We start from the raw sequence: 20,166 nt of genomic DNA on the forward strand, positions 1-20,166 counted from the left end.
GTTGGTTTTCCGTAACATTGACTACATAAGATGATCTACGATGCAAAGAAAAGATGAAAACCATCAAGTAATATTCACTATCAAATGGCAGAATCAGAACCACTTCGTTGATCAATTTTGATGTTTCTTTTATTACGTGTAATAGCCTTCGTCAGGCAGTCGGATATTCAGTCGGATCATCTTGTCTCCCATTTAGCTGTTCGTTAGTCTTCCATTACAGAGGTCAAGTCCTATACGCTGGCTCGCTGAAATGGAAGGCGGGTGCTTGGGGTATACCGCGCCTATCATTCTCGCCAGTCAGCCACCAGATGGAATACTACCTCTATGTCTGACACATTCCTACAAACCAGCATTGAGCCCCCATGCCAGGCACCTATCAACACTAATTAGATCACTGAAAAGCAAAAAAAGGGAGGGTCCGGGTGGGGAAGGACTTAATTAAAAGCTACCGCTACAAAACCGTTTATAACTGCTGAAAACAACGGCTTCCAAACAGCTCATTAACTCGAAGATTCTAGCTGTAAAAAAGTTGCAAACTTACATGTAATCCTGCATTCATAAGAATGACCGCTAATTACAAATACCCACTAAGCTCGTGGAGCCTACCTTAGTAAATTTTTATTTAACTAAAATTTAACTTAATCAAACTAAGTCTGTCAAACATTCCAGAAGTCATTCAAAATTTGGTCTTTTCTGAAGTAGGTCAATCATCATCCCGGTCAAAGGCTCATTTCTTCGTTATGCTGCCTTCACCTGTTAAACACTGGACTGTCATCGCCTGCATCCACAATGTTCATCTCTACTGTGATGTTGGATGAACGAGAAATGATACCCTGATCACGTGCCACCACCTTAAAAACGAAGGAACCATTGACGTCAATCACATCACGTCGGAGGAGATCGATACGATTGATTGGCTTGTGAACCCTGACAGGAAAAATGAGATACGAAATTAAACATTAAGCTGGATCATCAAAGAAGCTGGATTAGAAATAACGATATAATTTACCCTAATCCAACAAATAATACAATTTGAATTGCATGGGATGAGGTAAAATGTTATTCGTAATTTAGATAGCAACTGCGATCAATTGGCTTTGGTTTGCATGCCTCTCTTCGGACATCCCCAAAAAGTTGGATTCCCTACGTTGCTTTTGAGATCTTTCTCCGAGTTCATATAATCTGGGTATCGATATAATCTACCTTATCGCTTCAATGGCACTCCTTTTGAGAATAACAAATGACATGAAGCAAAATAAAGTTTAAAAATATACACATTTACTCATTTGACTGCTTTCAAAGCATTTCTCTGATATTGTATGTAAGGGTTTCTATTTAAAAGTAATGAAACGAAAACAAGTCTTTAACTTACTTTATAAACCCGTCTTCTGGGTCGACACTAAACAAGTCGTCCTTCGCATCAGCAATGAGATATACAATGCGGGAATTTTCATGGACATCCTTATCTTCTGCAACAATGGTTAACACTATTGTACCAACCGGCGTCTTGTCAATAACGTCGGTCTTGTACCTCTCGCTCAGGAAATAAGGAGAATTGTCATTTGTGTCTGATATCACCACATTTACAGCTACACTTGATCCCAGACCTCCACCATCTTGAACACGTACGATGAATGAATATGTGTCTTGAGTTTCTCGGTCCAGTTTCCCTGTGGTTGTCACGCTCCCCGTTTTGGGGTCAATCGTGAACTTAGGGTGGCTCATGGAGTACGATACATCAGAATTTAACCCATAATCTGGATCTTTAGCTGTGAGATTTACAAGTAAACTACCGACTGAGGAATCTTCTGAGATTGTAACTTTGTAGACCAATTTTTCAAATCGCGGTATATTGTCGTTCACGTCTGACAAAGTAACATGAACAAAACCAAAACCTTCTAGCGGGTAATAACTACCATCTAAAGCTGAAACATTTAGAACATAGTGTTCTTTCATTTCTCGATCCAGATCACCAATTACGCGAATAACTCCGTCGCTTCTTCCAATCTCAAATTTTCCATCTGCTCCAGAAATCAGCGAATAAGACACTTTTCCGTTAAGATTATGATCTGGGTCTACAGCAAAAACGTTTGTCACTGAGAAACCAACTGGAGAATCCTCACTGATAGTTGCACTTTTCGTCGTTGGTTCAAATCTGGGAACGTTGTCGTTAACGTCGATAACCTGTATCCTAACAGGCACGGACGAAGCATGCCCAAAGCCCGTCTCGTCAACAGCTACCGCAAAAAAGGAATAGTTTTCAATCCTCTCGTGGTCCAGTGTCGGCAGAGGAAATTTTCGCGTGGAAATGATGCCTGTAATTGGATCAATGGCAAACTGATGTCTTTCGGAACCATTGAGGTGATAGCGGATCTCTCCGTATAGACCTTCATCAAGGTCTGTAGCTTTAATCTTTTGGTGCTGAAAAAGAAAACGAACATATCAAGAAGGATTTTAAAAATTCGTTACGAGCGCAGGAAAAAATTTTGAATAACTGCTGTGATTAGAGCATTATATTCTCTAATTTTTGCGAATAGATCACCTCCCGACTGCACAAGAGTAAACTCGCTCGTGAGCAGGGCCAAATGTTTGCCCTACGTGTGCGGCAAAAGCGTCTTGCAAGGATCAATGTAAATAGGAGAGTTACTTTTGAGTCTTCTACAACATGGAAGAGTTCATACAAACTCTACAATTTACCAGGACACCGCATTCCTTCAAAAATGGAAGTTTACAATGTGCTTCATGGAGAGTTTAAGGCCAAATAGGTTCTAATCGCATAAGTAAAAACGTGGTATTGAAAAATGCTAACGATCCATTCAACTATTCTTCAGAAAAAGGTTTGTTACAGACTATCATTCCGCCTCACAAAGTTATCTTTTAGCCTATCTGTACTCACCATGTTCACAGTCGTCCCAGCTATGGAGTTTTCCATTATATTCCCAGTATACATAGCTTGAGTAAACTTTGGTGCGTTGTCGTTCACATCTACTACTGTTACAAACACTGTAGCAAAAGCCTACAAAGAAACACAGGATTGAATCGAATATAATATCAAAAGGATAGTCTTAGCCATCAATGAACGAAATATGTATCTATTTAAAAAACTAAATCAATGAAACCTCCTGGATAAATGATTTGATTGGTTAAGAGAGTGGGACAAATTGGGTCGACCAATAACAGAGCTTTGTAACACGAAACCGATGCAATCTCGAATTAATATCGACATTCAGTTGAATATTGCTGATTTTTTTTTTCTTAATATTATTGCTTGAATATTACCTTCCTACTGAGTGGAACTCCTCCGTCAGCCGCGGTCACAGTTAGAGTGTAGTTGTTTCTTTGTTCCCGATCAACATGACTTTTAAGTTTAACCGTTCCATAACTTCCCTGCACGAAAAGTGCAAGAACAGACAAGAGTTCAATGTCAAGGACAAAATTATTTATATGTTTTATACTTCCCAAAGGATATTTCCAAAAGATAATTCATTCATTGATATCCCACTTTCTTTAGAAAGAAATTAAAACGACTTCAATTTAAATGACTGACATGCCTTTTCTGTATATTGTTTGCTATTTTGTTCACTCTTGCTTATCTCAGTACCCGTTTCTCTCATCCACCACTTCTATATACTTTATCTTCCTTCTTTCACAATCTAATTTAGGTAGTGGGGAATTTTCAGAATTTAATGTGACCATTACAAACTCTAAGCTTGATCGTATTCCGTTACACTGCCGTTGTTCTGAGGGGCTCTCAATTTTTTTAAGAAAAAGACCTCATTGTTGGTGTACCTGCGTATCGACAGTGAACACAGAGAAAGGATCCCCTCTAGTGACACTGTAGGTAATCCGAGCGTTTTGTCCGCTGTCCGCATCTGTTGCTGTAACATTTATTAGGGCTGTCCCCACGGGTGAATTTTCAAACACAGACACTGTGTAGTTGACCGGATCAAAGACTGGGTCGTTGTCGTTTATATCACCAACTTCAATGTAGACTTGAGTCTAAAGAGAAGTAAAATGCATTACGATATGGAAGTCAATGCTCCACAAGCTAATGTTAAAAGGTCTTGATCTGAGAGCTCCATAGAACAATAAGGAAACACTGCAAATGCGTAGATTAAGAATTTTTTGACGACTTTATCGAGAAAAAAATTGAGAGGGAATAAGAAAAATTGGCGATGACTGAATAAAAAAAAGCCTCTGGACCTTTGGCGGCCAAATTGATTTTTAGACACGCGCTTTTCTACCTTCAGTGCCACAAAAAACTAGAGTGCGCTGTAAAGTAAAGCAAGGGAATAGGTGTGAAAAAATGGGCATATTTACTTAGGAAATGACTGAAGTCTCGTAAAAGATGCTAGAAAGTTTATACTTACCGTTGCAATCCGTGCAGGTTTTCCTTGATCTGACACGCCAATGGTAAGATTGTAGGAGAATGTCTGTTGTCGCTCAAGATTCTTGCGAGTTCTGATCATGGCTGTCTGAGGATCCAGCGAAAAATCGCCTTTTAAAAAAAAATAAGGGTTCAATTTTGTTAGGTATGTGATAGTTTCAATAAAAAATGCTCCTTCTCTTGAGGTACTATTCATTAAATAATAGAAACGTCAGTCATTGTCAAGGACTCAGTGTAAAAGCCTTCTTTCTATGACCGGGCGACCACACCATGTGATCGATCGAAAATATACTTTGGACAGGGGGATGATCCTTCGGAAATTAGATCTGTTGGGGTTCGAAGACTAAAGAATTAAGTCTGTGGAACTTAATGCGCGCGCCAACAACTGCAAATCAGAGAGAGTACTAACATACCTCCTGTGTTACCGGATATCAACTCGTAAACAAGTTTCCCATTATTTCCAGCATCCGGGTCAACAGCAACTGCAGCAATGACGTCACTATTAGCTTTGGCTCCTTCCGATATCTTAACATTGTATCCATTAGGTGGGAACAACGGTGTATTGTCGTTTATATCCTCGATAAGCACATGTACCTGAAAAGAGAGTTTCCAGTTTCCATGGGCAAGCAAGCAATTTCTTTGAAATAATTGCGTATAAGATATACAATATTAACCATGGTTGAGTTCGCAAAATAATCATGATTTAAACTTCGATTGTAGACTTACAGACAGCGAAGTAAAAGGTATCAGAAAGTGTAGTGTGATTGTTGGTTTTGGTCCAACAAAGAACTGTTGTCGGCGATAATGAAGGAAATCTCGACAACCTTTGCGAGATTTTCGAAGTGTAATTCTATATCGCAATTCTATATCGCAAAAAAACGTTTTTACTTTTCGTTTTCTTCTACACCACCCCCATCCTGATGAACAACTTCACAAAATAGAAGGGCTGAGGAAAAGGTAGATAGAAGGAAAGGATCAGTTTTGACTACGATTGACGACGAAACAACGACACACTGCAAGCAATCAAAACGTTCATCGATAAATGCAAATAGGAGGATCATGTAAATGTAACATTCTCATAAACAACGGAGCTTCGATAAATTACCGTAGCCGTATTTCGCTGTTTAGGCGAGCCATGGTCAGTGGCAGCGACCAATAACGTATACACTCCCCTGCCGTGCTTATCGACTGCCAGCCCAGGTGCCTCCCGGTCAAGGTCTTTGTATGTCGTGATCAAACCCTGAATAGAAATAAAAGGCATGTGAATGATGAGCGAAGAATGAACCTTAATATTTTTTTTTTTAAGAAAAACTCAAGCTTCAAACAAACTTGTTCAAACTTTTACTTTCTACTGCGTACAAAAGTAACTGCTAAAGATCTAGTAAAAGGAGAGAGTACCAAACGAAATCGATGCTTGCAATTTGAGCTTCCATTTTCAAACAAAAGATATGGAACAAAATAATGCCATGCAGACTCGAAGGGTACAGATAGTGGGAAGAAGTACGAACGGTGTAGGTGATCCCCTGGGTTTTCAATAAAAAAACAACTTGGCGTGAACCCTCAATAGCATAGTCTAAAGTTACCAATCCCCCCAACCCCCACCCTGCTTGTAACAGGGACTTTAAGCAGTCAGGACGGCAACGCCACGGAAGACGTCGATTAAAAAATGAGTTTCTACTTTTAGTTAAAATTTCGAAAATGGCTGCATGTGTTTACCGTCTCATAGGGCGCCAGACCTCAAACTCAACATAACGCATAAAAGTAGCGTTGAGTTCTAAATGTAAATTAAAATAATTTGCCGCCGCGGTTTCGCTTCGCAGACGACGCAAATTTTGGTGATTTCACGTTGTTGTTTTGCAAAGGACGGCTAAGAAATGTACAAAGTTTTAAAACGTACGTGCTGGGCTATTGTTCTGCCAATTAGATCTATTGTTTTTCCACGTTCTCGTTGCCGTAGCCGTCGTGGCTTGCTTAAAGTCCATGCAGACGCCCTTGCAAAATGTTTTACTCTACCTATATAACTGTTTTATTTGCTCGTATATGAACATAAACCTGCACTTGCCTTACAAATAAAAACAAGATTTTCTCCTTAAATCCTTTGCAAACATTATGACTCCTTTTATCTTACCGTGTTTCCATCAATAAGGAAGACATCTCCCAGATTTCCTCCATTGATAGAGTAGGTAATGTTTTTGTTGTCCCCGGCATCCGAATCGGTAGCATTTACTTGTATCACGTATATTCCCGCCGTATCGTTGCCCTCAGTAAGTGTCACCGTCATGACTTGTGGAACAAACTTTGGAGAGTTGTCGTTTATGTCTGTCACGTGAACAGTCACTTCCTTGCGACCCTGATAAATAAAGAAAGCAAAATATGTAAAAACTGAATTTTTTTGTGATTTATTCGTTTCAGTAGGAGTTTTTGCTGAAGCAAACATGATTATTAAATATCGTCAATTGCAATGGGTCATAACTCATAAACTTCCTCCAAGATAAGAAAAAGAATAGCCATGTCTGACAGGAATCTCAGTGCTGTTGTTTGTGCAGAGGAAAGTAAGAACATTTCAGATCGATCTCTCGCTCACCTGTTTGTTTCCTGTGTCGGTTGCCACTACAGTCATTCGATAAACACCCTTTCCCTCTCTGTCAAGGTAAGCTGGACCTGTCCTGATTTCACCGGTGTTTGCCTCAACAGTAAATTTACCGTCTGATCCTGTCACGAAAAAAATTCAGTGCAACAATCAATACTTTTGTTGCGTTCATCGCAAGCAATGAACCAAACCCCTACTCGCACGGTTTTCTAGAGATGCTCGAATAATATTATTCCCATACGAATGTACCAGAGCTTCGAATAGGTTTGACGCGAAAAAAAAACTGACGAAATCATTCAGTAAACAAACAAAACAGTTGATGTTTTGCGTGCAGTACCTTCAAGGCTGTACGTTATTCTTGCATTGTCGCCGAGATCCGCATCAGTCGCCCGCACACGGAGAACAAACAGTCCGCTAGGTGACATCTACCAAAAGAAAAAAAAGGAATTAGAGTCTCTGTTTGCGACACGAAAGAATTTGACAACAGTAAATGGTAAAAGAGCAAACGACGATTTTAGGCGCCACTCTTCTTTCTTCTCGGGTTTGCAAATACTTCTCTGGCACTTAAATTCATCATAACTGACTTTCTTGAATCTGCTCTCGTAGGGAAAGTCAGGTAAATTCCTGTAGTAACGTTCCATGTGTAAGATTGCTTGTGTACGATTGCTTTTGTAAGGTTGTTTAAACGAAAATCGATACTTGCATTCAATTGAATCTATTTCACAAGTAAAGTTCAATGAGACAAAAATCACAGAAGAATGATAATGAATCTAAAGTAGGCAAAAGTTAATGGAGGACAAACTAATCCTTATTTAAACAACTGAGCCCTAATCGTCATTTCAGACACCCAAAGCATTGAAAAGAATTATGCAATCTGGCACAAACCCTTACGACTCACCTCTGGCACATCTGCTGAATATTGAATCGAGGCATTAAACTCTGGATTCCTGTCATTCACATCCGTGAGTCGGATCTCCAGTATCACACTACTGTTGTGGAGACCGTCTGACACAAATATCTAAAACGATTGGAGTGAATTACAGTCAAGCGGGTTACTCAAAAGATAAGACAAAACGTTTGAAAATTTAAGAACCTTAATGTGCACCATTAATGTCGGAGCTTGCATCCCAATTTCCGTAGCATCAGACCTTGACATGGACTTTGGATTTTTCAGTTGTTGTTGCTGGTTTTTTTTTTCTTTCAGTTTCCTTAGCAGTTTACCGGGAGATAATTTTTATCCCCGGTTGAGAAGTTGAGAGTATTAGTCAACTCTTAAAGTTTCTGTCCCATGAACATAACAGTGGGGCTCAAGCCGGACCACAATCGAGAGCAAGTTACTAGATTTACAACGCAAACTATGATAAAAATAGGGCGGCAAATATTTAACATCATGGTCTACTTACGATTAGTTTGTAAAGATCTTTTGTTTCCCGGTCCAGTGGCTTTGCCACGGTTATCACCCCAAGGTATTTCCCGCCACTTTTGGTCGTCGTTATGCCAAAGTTGCCATTCGGATCACCACTCAGAATGCTGTATGTCAGCTAAAATAGCAGAGAGACCAGAAATATTGCGAGCTAAGCTTATGGCTCTCTAAAGAGTTTTTCCTGCTTCAATCACATTATCCTTTAGTTCTGCCTTGAACTAATAAAACCCCCCAAAAGTTGGGTATCATACACGCTTTTACAGAGGAGAAATCAAAAATTGCTTAGCACAGACATCGTTATACTCATTTAGAGCTTCCCAACTTTTGGGAAACCAATCCCAAGTTTTGATTTTCAGGTTGATAATTTAATAGCTGACGGGAATAGAATAAAAATTTGTGTCCGTATCCCAAATTGCATAGTTTTCAACTCATGGTTGAAGATAAGCCCTACATAACTGATGATTGAGCCCTGCGTAACAATGCAAGATTCACAAGAAAAATAAAATGGTTGTATTCTGAATCAGCCCCATTCTCAACATGTTGCTTTCGCATTTTACTTGATTAGCGTTAAACTGGTAGCGTCGTACGGATTTAATTCTTGACGAAGTCGACACTTTTTTTAATTATTTCATCATTCTCTGCCATTGTTTTCATTGCAGTTTACCAGTGAGGACCTAATGGTCACTGTCACTTACAGGGGAAAACTATAATGCAGATCGTATTATTTCTAATCAACGTCTTTGAGACCGTTTGCTTTGAGGAACGTTAACAGGAATAATACCACTGTATTCTCCAGGCTATCTTTGTCTGTGGCTTCTACTGTTGTCACACTGGTCCCCACAGAACTGTCTTCTGAAGTTTCACTCTGGTAATCTTGGAATTGAAAAACTGGGGTGCGGTCATTTATATCCTTCAGCAAAATTGTCACCTGAAACAAATTGATTTTATCTTATTACATTTTACTATCTTCTGCTCTTCAATTGCTGACCTACATTCTTATCGCAAGTTAACTGTATAAAGTAACTCACCGATGTTTCACCGTACCGAGGTGGGTTCCCGTTGTCTGTGGCCCTCACACGAAGCGTATAGTTTGGTATATTTTCTCTATCAAGAGGCTTCAGAACTACGATGATTCCCTATTAAAAAAATAAGTTTTAATTTTTTAGAATGCCATTTGGGCGAAAAATCAGTGTGCATCTCAAGGTGACGATTTCTCTTCAAGGCTCCAATTGAACAACTCACCGAGTCATAAAATATCTTAAACTGTCCATATGGATCACCAGCCGAGATGTTATACCCAATACGAGACCCAATGGCCGAGTCCCTCTCCGTCGCCTTGACCTGAACCACGTGACCACCGATTGTCTCATTCTCCCAGACCTCCACACTATACATGGGCCGCTCGAATTTGGGATTATTGTCATTTTCATCAACCAAAGTGATGTTTACATGAAGTTTAGAGCTGTTGAGCGGTGGAGTGCCTTGATCCATTGCCACGACATAGAATGTGTAACTAGAGAGAAAGAGAAGTCGGTGAAAACAACGCTAGATGAAATTCCGACGACTTTCTTTTTGTGTAAGTTACATTACAGTACCATTTGACACGTAGCTTAATAGGAGTCTTGGTGTTTAACATGTATCAGTTCCAATGGGCTAACAACAAACACGAAGGAGTCCAGGACGCACATTGCCTCACTTACTTCTGTTGTTTTTCGAAGTCTAACTTCCCAATTGTTGTTATTACTCCAGTATCTGCGTTGATTGCAAATTTTCCCTCAGCGGAGTACCCCGCGTAGGTGAGAACTTTGTTACTGCCAACATCCGGGTCATCGGCGATCAAGGTATAGACAGGCATGCCAGGAAGTGCAGACTCGCTGATCAGAATGGTCAGCGGGAGCGCACGGAAGAATGGTGGATTGTCATTGGCATCAGCTATGTTGACATCCACTTCAACACTTGCAGATTTAGGTTCCCCTGAAAATCAGAGTATGAAATGTAATAAAAAGTTTAATGGCAAACAATATTACACCGAAACCTTTCTATGGCGGATCCCATAATTAGCAGACACCCTGCGTAATGCAAACATTAGCGCACGTCCCAAATTGTTTTTTCTCCTACATTTACGGTAAGATGAACCTGAAATCAGCGGAAACCTCTGTTACACGGACGCGGGAACCAAAGTTGAGCGCATTTTTTACCTTGGCAATTGATTGTTATTATCAACCCGAAATAAAATAATTAACCAGGTTACTCAAGGCCTTTGTAATAAAAAAAACCCTTATTTTTCTGGTCCAAATCATAACCAAGAAAATATCTCTTTGAATGGACTAGTTGTCATCAATTTTATTGGCCTACCTGCGCGGTCCTGGGCAGTAACTGTCAGTTCGTAAGCACTCTTCGTTTCTCTGTCCAACTTTTTAATGACTGTTATATTTCCCGATGAATCAATGGAGAACACGCCTCCATCATTACCAGCTATAAACAACAACAAAACGAAAATTCAAGCTAGAATTAAGGTGAACAGGCCTTAGAATTGACCCGAAATTAAAAAAAGAATTGGAAACTATTGCTTTCGGATCGGCTCAAAACTCCTGAGTCGTGATCACCTTCTAAATAAAATTAAAATTTACAGTCCTAGATGTTTGCCTCCGTGCTTGGCCATGTTAGGCGAAATAAAGCATTTCTAGCGAAAGAAAATAGACTTCCTATGCTTAAATTTCAAACTAAACCGATTCTCTCATGGAAGTGAAACAATGATGGGTGATAATTTTGTTTCAACGAGTCACGAATTGTTTCTTAAACTTTGACAACAAATTTGCAAGTCTTCAGTGAGTTATTAGACCTGTGATGGAGTACACAATCTCCCCAGCCAATTCTTCGTCTTCATCCACTGCATGAACTGCGGTAACAACTGCACCGATATCACTGTCCTCTCTGATTTCAGCTAAATACGTAAATTTATCAAACCGAGGAGCATTATCGTTCACGTCAGATACTGTTACATTGACCAAGACCGTAGAAGATTGGGGCACGGGATACCCATGATCTCTCGCGGTCACAATCAGTGAATAGCCGTTGGGTTTGGTTTCACGATCAACTTTGGTCACGATGCTGATAACGCCTAAAATAACAAAAGAAAGTTTTCAAAATATGGCCTCAATTAGTTGTAATTATTTTTATAGATTGAACTCCGACGCTGTGACGACATTCAGCTGGAACTTGAATTTACTAACAAATTCTGGGTTAAAAAAAAAAGTCTGTTAAGATGGCTGCAATTTCACTTCGTTCAGAGCAAGGAAACGTTTTCGTTACTTTTCATGATTGAGTGTTAGGATACCACAGATGAACAAATCCACGACCAATCAGAATAAAGGAATTTATCAAATAGAGTCAGTAACAACACTGGGTAGGAATGAATAAACTCGGTACCCTTTTGTAAGCTTTAATTTGTTTTCGTTTTAGAGTCTGTTTGTTTATGAGCCAAGTAGCTCATCAGACCGGTACTTACCTCCGGTTTTTGTAAGGAGTATTTCTACTCCCCCCCTGGATGGGATGCTAGTCCATCTCAGGGTTACCCCCCCCCCCCCCAGTATTAAATTCCCCGGTACCCATTTAAACACCCAGGTGAAGACAGGCACTGTGAGAGTAAAGCGTCTTGCCTAAGAACACAACATAATGTCCCCGGCCAGGGCTCGAACCCAGACCGCTCAATCCAGAGTCGAGCGCACTAACCAGGACGCCACTGCGCCTCCCTTTACTTTTAGTGAATTTCTAGACCGGTCAGAGGTCAGGATAAAAAGTAAACCATAAAGTAATCCAGGTTTTCTTACCCTATGAAAATTTAATACACTTACCAGATGTTCTGTTGATCGCAAAGACCCCGTCCCCTCCCGTGAGAGTGAATATCAAATCAGCGTTATTGCCGTAATCTGGGTCATCAGCTGACACCCGAATGATGGATGACGACACAGTGGCATTCTCACTGATAGCTACCAAGTAAACAGACTCAGTGAATTGTGGCCGGTTGTCATTTTGATCTTCGACGTTAACTTCTAAAGACACACTTGTGCTCTGTAGAAAAAAGACAGAATGGAAATGACAAACATGTCGAAAACAAAAATTTAAGCAAGGGCTTGACCTTCCTCGCTTACATGTTACACATGTTTGCGAAACAGTCCCCGAAGAGAAAGAAGAATTTCGCCCCAAAATTGCTGTCCCAATAAGCTCCGAAAGCAATCAAGCATGGGTACATTGAAAGGAATGTATCACGGCAATCATTCGAAAGAATCATTTGAAAATGTCTGAAAATCTCAGAGTAATATAAATGAAATTAGACAGAAAAATACGACCTTCATCGAAAGAAGAAGAGAAACATATAAGCTAATTTGTTCTCTGTTCACTTGAAGTTATTTTTCCCTCTGCATTTTATTATTAACCGGGTTTACTATAACAAACGCTTCCTCTTCGTGTTCCTTTGTTCCTTTTTATTTTAAACCTGAAACTTAACTAAACTGTTTAAACGTAACTATTAAAAAGACGCAGAGTAAGACTGTGGTTCGCTCAAGTAATGGCCCTTGATTTTATCTGATATTCCTACTGTAGCTAACCAATAAAAATAACTTAGTTCCAAACCTTTGCAGCACCCCCTCCCCCATCAGTAGCCACTACAGTCAGTTGGTATTGAGCCTGCTCCTCTCTGTCCAGCGGTTGAGTTGTGTAGAGAATGCCAGTTGTTAAATTTACAGCAAACTTATTGCTGTTTACAGAAAAAGTAACTCGCCCATTTGAGCCATGATCGGCATCTTTGACCGAGAGCTGTATGGGAATAAAGGACAAAGACACCTCTGGGAGTTAGAAGGGTATGACATGAGAAATGGCTCCATGAACAGAGAAAAGTTTTTGTGGAATACAAACTACATCGGAATCTCAAGATAAAAGTTGATACACTGTCACTGACTCCCCCAGGATGAGATGCTAATTCAACGCAGCTTACCTCCCACCACCATGATATCGGAATTTTGTGAAATTTTGCTAGTCCTTATCTGTATTTCTAGATGGGGAAAGGCATACGGAGAGTTTTAACTTAAAAGTCTCTTGCTTGAGAGTAAGAAACATTAATCCAGATAGGCCAGGGCTCGCGCCAAGAGCCTTTCGGTGTGAATACCAGTGCGCCAATCTTAGTCAATCGTATAACTCCAACAACAAAGAAAACATCACAAGATTCAAACTGAAGGGGTCCAAAACTACACTTTCAGCGCTGCACAAAGCTTTGTATGCCATGAAAGGGAACACCTCCTGGATACTTACCCTGAGAACGCTTTGACCAGAAGGTAAATTCTCCATGACGCCTGCAATGTAAGAACTTGGTGTAATGCTCGGGGCATTATCATTCAAATCTGCAATGTTTATTGTCACTTGCACAGTGCTTTGTAATGACGGCGAACCACCTGAAAGAAACACATACCGGCAAACTTGGTAAGATCCTCTCTCTCGCGTAAATCGTGCGATAGAAATACTCTGCAATAAGATGTGCATACAAGATTCGAAAAACGAAAGAACAAACCAAACACAGGGAAGAAGAGGTACAATATCTTTTAAGTTCCTTCTAGGTGACAATGAAGTCTTGATCAGCAAGTTGCATCTAATTGATGTCAAGAAAGTTTACCCAAGCAAAGCCATTCAACAAATAACGATGCTATACAGAGGTTTTTTTCTGATTGTTTTAAAAATAATGCTCCTTTTCTGGCAGTAAAGAAGACTTTAAATTAGCAAAATCAATACCGCTTTGAACGCTGCTAATATCCTTTTATTTTTCATAATCTATTTGTTAAATTGCTTTTCTTATCTTAGAAAAGACTTCTCACCGTCGCTGGCCTCTACTCCCAGCACGTACTGATGCATATCTTCTCGGTCCAGATCCCTAGCGACTTTAATCTCTCCTGTCCTAACATCGATAGTGAATGCATTCCTTACATTACCGCTGACTATGCTGTAAGATACTACGCTTTTCACACCCTGGTCAGTGTCATCTGCCCGAACCTAGCAAAAAGCGTTTTATTGAAAACGTCACAAACTAGTGTTGAAAATAAAGAGACTAGTGGTTCATCAATGCCAGTGCTTATCGCAATTTTACTAAACGTTGCTAGCCTTCCCCGACGGAGTGCTAACCTATCACAGGATGTCCTCGGGTGTTATAGCGCCTACAATTCAACTATTTACCATTAAAAAAGCTTCTTTCAACCGTAAAAGGTTCCTTCTCAGGAAGGTCCCACAACACAATAACCCCTCGCTCCGAAGCTAAGCGCACTAACCTCTGACCGACCGCATTACCTATATCATCTTACCTAGTGCGTTTAAAAGGTACCCCGGCGATATGTGACCGCAATTTAAGGGACTCAGGATTGAGAGGTCTGGGCACGAGATCTGGCGGAATCATTATGTTGTGCTTTTGGCCAGGACACTAAACATTACTTGTGCCTCTCTCCACCCAGGAGTATTAGTGAGTAGCGGAGCTGAACCGTCAAGAAAGCCTCACGAAATTCTGTGGATTAACCTGTAATGGACGTGCATCTTATCATGTGGGAGCAGCAAGTCGGGATAAGTTACAGAGGGAGTGCCATTCAGCTAAACAGAAAACTTGTACTATTTGGGACCCGAAAGAACCTGGGTACAATTTCAGCGATGCATTGCAACAACTCCACGCCCAGAAACACCGCCTCAAGCTAAGGGAAATTAAATAAGCATGTTATTTAAGAAGAAATGACAGAAATTCTTTTTTCACTTCACCTGCAACGCGACAAATCCTACACTAGAATGCTCCAGAAGATCTGCGAAGTAGCTTGCATTCTCAAATACCGGTGGGTTATCGTTCGCATCCAGGACTTGTATTGCCACAACGGTTGTATTGTATCGAGGGTGAATTGGATCTAGATCCATTGCACGTACCTCGAAACTATAGTTCGCCTTGGTCTCTCGATCCAGTACTCCAATGGCAGTTATTACGCCATAGTCTGACAGTGCGAATTTGTCTTTGTACTGGGGAGAGCTTGGCATATCTTTCCCCGTAACATGTCCTGGAATTGAAATAGTTCATTTCATAAAACCTAACCTGAAAGACCCACAGAGTAACTAATTGATCAATGGATGCTGAAGGAAGGACGAACCGATTGACATAAAATTGCAATAAATATATTTTATCTCGTTGCCCTGGGGTTGTCAATTGGTCGTAGGGCAATAAAGGGGATACAAAGAAAGAAAAAAGGGAGATATAAATAAATTTCATTTCCAATTTTGAGGCCACTGACGTTTAGGAGCAACATTAAAGGACAGCTTGAAAGCATCGAAATTTGAATGCTGCAAGGCAAAGTGTAAGGAACACATCTATAACATAATTTTTAATATTACCGGACTGAAAATTTCAACTTTATCTGATCGTCGCTGACCTCAAAACTGAAAGACAGACTAATTCCTCATTTAAATTCATGGTATACATTTTGTACCGAAACCATTTTCTTATGACAAATGGGGTTTGCCAAGTTTGGATTTGGCCAAGTTACTACTCGTGACAGAGATGAAGACGTTTTATCAACACCTACGTGTTATTTTATAGGAATGCAGGACTTCCTCATCAGTAAGGCGCTTGCGCCAAATTAGAAGATCGCTGACCGATAAGTTTCCATAATACTGAGGACTCTCAACATTGTTAGGTTTGCCAATGGTCAATGAGGTGAAAATATCGCTTCCACGTGTTACTTTCTCTGGGGCTTGTGTAGATGCGATCAGTTGTCCGTCTTGAAAGTAACGTAACCCTGCCTCTACACTCCATGTAAAAGTGAAGTAAAACCAATCCTGTATTTATCGAAAAAAGGGCAATTTTAATTCAATGTGAAAGCGATCAAAAATTTCTTTTCCTACACTTCGCTCTGTGATTGGTCTAAAAAATTGCTTCACTGGTAAGGTATGGTAAATTAAGCCAACATAATGCTATAGTCAGAATGTGTTCTAAACTGAACTTTGATAAGCCTTTGATTCTTAACAAGTTTTGCCTGCTGGTGCTAAGAGTGGAAGAGGAGGTTGAAGGGCTCTTAAAGCTATTATTCTGAAGAATCAAATTGATCATAATGAAACATTTTGAGTTCAATTCTCGGCGTAATGCCATGATTTCAAGGATGACACTCAAACGCACAATACTCGAACTGTCCTGGAACTTTATCTACTGAAACTCTCGACCAGGCAGATAATTTAAAGTCGTTTGTATAAATTCGCTTTGATATCTCATTGGCGTTCTCAAACAATAACTTTCTAATAGTGACCTCTGATCGGATCTAGATGTTCAAGCGCTCTGTTGTCGTTTAAACAAAGTCAACTTCATATGTTCAGTGTATCTGATTTATCATCACGGGTTTATTACGAATCAACTTAACGGCCTGCTCCCAGTTGGCTTGTTAGCTCAATTGGTAGAGCGCTGCACTAGTATCGCAGAGGTCAGTGGTTCGAATCCCGTACAGGCCTGATTTTTTTCAGGTCTGATTTTCGCTATTGCATAAATAGCGCTATCTACTGCGAAGGATCGTGCATCATACGTATTTAATACCGCAGTTCAAAATATATGAACTTCATATATTCATTGTAAAGTCAAATATTGTTCCAAAATTGATTTGGATCAACAGGAATATTTAAAACCATATCTTACCGTTGGTATGTCGTTCAATTTTAGACTCCATTCACTAGTGGAGTTTTGCAAAACCAGCCTAAAGTCACCAGCCGCGGACTCCCGATAAAAATCGAATCCAGTGGCAAACCCTGACGCTCCGCCTGATGATATAACGTATTGACCAGAGACGAACTTTACCCAGAATGCAATGGAGAGCCCTTCTGCACACAAACTCGGGTTACTAATGCAGTTATCTGGAAAGCAATACGAAAGTTAAGACATGATCTGAATAGTTGTTTTTAGTCGTTGTTGTTGCTTTTTTTGCTTGTTTGTTTGTTTGTTTGTTTTAGTTTCTTTTCTTTTTTTTTTTTTTTTTGCCTCCATCATGAAGTTTAAACGGTCAACTGACAATAAAATAAATTCCTCAATCGTGTGGGGCTTGAAAAACTACCAAACGTCATAAGACTCGGTAACAAAGATTAGAGCGTAGGAACGGTATCAAAGCGCCATTGTAAAAGTTTCCAAAGCCATTCAAAGCCAAGACTCTCGATCTGGTTGTACTTCAAAACATTCATTTCAAGATGGCATGTATTTTTAAAATTAACGTCTCCCGCTCCTACTTCTGGAAAGGGAAAATCAATTAAAGAAAAATCCACAGTGTTTGACACAAGTCGAGAATGTCGCCTTCACCTATAGCTTACGTTTCCTGTGAAAAGCCTGAGTCAGGCACATTACAAGGAATGGCAAACATGGCTTGACAAAAACGGCATAATCTTTTTAAGGAGCATGGTGCTTGGTGGGACGATAAAACTCGAGAAAATACTTGGATCTCTGAAGGTGTCTCATTTTTTCCGAGCATTCTATTGAAACAGGAGAACTTAAGTTTGTATTCTCTTGATTAAAACCCTTTCCATATCATTTACCACCGCAATAAGCTGCCTTTCTGAATGAAAATCCAAAATCGGCCACTAGTGTCCAAAATCCAAATCGGCCATTGGTGTCCAAAAACCAAAATTGGCCGCCAGTGACCAAAATCAAAAATCAGCCACTGGTGTCCAAAATCAGCCACTAGTACCCAAAACCCAAAACTGGCCACTAGTGTCGAAAATAAAATATCGGCCGCTGGTGTCCAAAGTCAAAAATCGGGCACAAAGGTCCAAATACAAAAATAGACAGTCAAAGACTGTATGTGGCTACTGGTATAACACAGTTTTTAAAGCACTGAAAATAACTAGAGGTTGTATAGAGACGCTAAAGGTAGTTTTCCAGAATATACACCTCACATGCAAAACGGGGAACCCACCGCATCCCCACTTATTTATGAGTACCCTGTTTCACAAGAGAAAGATAAATCAAGAACATTTTGTCTTATTATCCAACTGTGCTTCGTAGAGTACAAATAACGCGCGAGACGAGTACAAATATCACGCGATATTTGTACTTCAGAAATATCCGCGAAATTTTCCCGCACTGAAATAACAATTTGGCGTGTTGGATAAAAAATCTCTTATTAGACGTTTTGTTGTGTACGGCAGAACTCGTAAAAATACTCAGCGATACTACACAACAAAACGTCTAAAAAATTTATTGATTTTCAACCAATAATTAAATGGTAACAAATAATACTATTAACAATAATACTGATAACAATAGTAATGTAATAATAATTAAAAGGGGCTAGCTAGAAAGTCTCATAGTTCCCCTATCCAACAATAATTATCAATGCTTCTTTTAGTTTCGCCTGCTAATCGTTAATAATTTTCTCATCTTATTGCATTTCCATCTTTTTGAGACTTTTGAGACTTTAGTTTCATATCGCTGTGATTAGAGTGACTATGTGACTATTTAAGCGTGACTACACGTGACCACGCGTGAACACGCAAGCAATGCATGAATAACTCACGCTAACAAAACGAATTGATGAAATGAGGTATTGTGATGTCATATACACAAAGACTGAAACTTTGTCACAAAGAAAAGGCAAAAAAAAAACAACTGTGAAAACTTCTCATGCCCAAACATAATCTGTACTGAAAATCCCCCGTAAAAAGCGATACATGATTTGTGACGAAAACCTTGATTCGAAACTATATTTATTGCATGACTCACCAGATGTGATTATTTATTCATGAGGGGAACATGTCGTATCAGGTATCAGTCACGCACTTACATCACTGACTGATTCAACTTTTCTGTTCAACCATTCACATGCGTTTCTGAAATTTATTACAAATAATCACGTCTTGGCAAAATCCTTCTTAATGCATATCTAACGCAAGAGGACATTCGTCTGATTAAAATAAATCCTTCCTTCCTTCGTTTGTCTCTATATTGTAATGCAGACGTCATAGGGTCCATAGGTGAACTGGTCGACATAATCATAATCGAGGGCTTCATTTAAAACCGAGATTTTAGCTGATGAGGCCTTTTGAATGTGTCATTGGCTTTCATCGTGGTACAAAACATACTGTGAAGTGTGCGTTTGAAGAGTAAAAATATCCTCAAAGGATTATGTTTTCAGTTTCGTGCCATTTTCCTTTCAAATACACTGCAAACCCTCACTTGACGCTAGATTAACATAGTGACATTGCTTATGGAGACGAATGTAGCAATACAACTTAATAAAAAGGAGCCGGAGAGGTAAAATCGAAAAGATGAGGGGATTATTGGATGTGATTATTTATTCATGAGGGGAACATGTCGTATTAGGTATCAGTCACGCACTTACATCACTGACTGATTCAACTTTTCTGTTCAACCATTCACATGCGTTTCTGAACTTTATTACAAATAATCTCGTCTTGGCAAAATCCTTCTTAATGCATATCTAACGCAAGAGGACATTCGTCTGATTAAAATAAATCCTTCCTTCCTTCGTTTGTCTCTATATTGTAATGCAGACGTCATAGGGTCCATAGGTGAACTGGTCGACATAATCATAATCGAGGGCTTCATTTAAAACCGAGATTTTAGCTGATGAGGCCTTTTGAATGTGTCATTGGCTTTCATCTTAGTACAAAACATACTGTGAAGTGTGTGTTTGAAGAGTAAAAGTATCCTCAAAGGATTATGTTTTCAGTTTCGTGCCATTTTCTTTTCAAATACACTACAAA

The 20,166-nt window shown here is 39.7% G+C and overlaps 1 protein-coding gene across 1 annotated transcript in view; it reads right to left on the reverse strand.

The window, feature by feature from the left end:
* Positions 1–20,166, reverse strand: part of LOC111328931 (cadherin-23-like) — a 63,487-nt gene that overhangs the window by 20,071 nt on the left and 23,250 nt on the right. Inside the window, exons 30-56 of the mRNA XM_088754385.1 lie at positions 17,093–17,307; positions 15,996–16,248; positions 15,187–15,473; positions 14,265–14,439; positions 13,708–13,847; positions 13,033–13,215; positions 12,255–12,471; positions 11,243–11,521; positions 10,756–10,875; positions 10,101–10,374; positions 9,643–9,913; positions 9,429–9,536; positions 9,182–9,328; positions 8,381–8,518; positions 7,876–7,995; positions 7,315–7,402; positions 6,972–7,099; positions 6,516–6,737; positions 5,493–5,627; positions 4,801–4,981; positions 4,371–4,498; positions 3,790–3,999; positions 3,280–3,387; positions 2,897–3,016; positions 1,373–2,421; positions 754–927; positions 1–35 (exon numbers count right to left, since the gene is read on the reverse strand). The exon at positions 1–35 is cut by the window's left edge and continues 110 nt beyond it. Of these exons, the coding sequence (XP_088610511.1) occupies positions 1–35; positions 754–927; positions 1,373–2,421; positions 2,897–3,016; positions 3,280–3,387; positions 3,790–3,999; positions 4,371–4,498; positions 4,801–4,981; positions 5,493–5,627; positions 6,516–6,737; positions 6,972–7,099; positions 7,315–7,402; positions 7,876–7,995; positions 8,381–8,518; positions 9,182–9,328; positions 9,429–9,536; positions 9,643–9,913; positions 10,101–10,374; positions 10,756–10,875; positions 11,243–11,521; positions 12,255–12,471; positions 13,033–13,215; positions 13,708–13,847; positions 14,265–14,439; positions 15,187–15,473; positions 15,996–16,248; positions 17,093–17,307 (5,505 nt within the window). The remainder of the gene's footprint in view (positions 36–753; positions 928–1,372; positions 2,422–2,896; positions 3,017–3,279; positions 3,388–3,789; positions 4,000–4,370; positions 4,499–4,800; positions 4,982–5,492; positions 5,628–6,515; positions 6,738–6,971; positions 7,100–7,314; positions 7,403–7,875; positions 7,996–8,380; positions 8,519–9,181; positions 9,329–9,428; positions 9,537–9,642; positions 9,914–10,100; positions 10,375–10,755; positions 10,876–11,242; positions 11,522–12,254; positions 12,472–13,032; positions 13,216–13,707; positions 13,848–14,264; positions 14,440–15,186; positions 15,474–15,995; positions 16,249–17,092; positions 17,308–20,166) is intronic.

The sequence above is a fragment of the Stylophora pistillata genome, chromosome 3 (assembly GCF_964205215.1).
Source record: "Stylophora pistillata chromosome 3, jaStyPist1.2, whole genome shotgun sequence".
Taxonomy (NCBI): Eukaryota; Metazoa; Cnidaria; class Anthozoa; order Scleractinia; family Pocilloporidae; genus Stylophora; species Stylophora pistillata.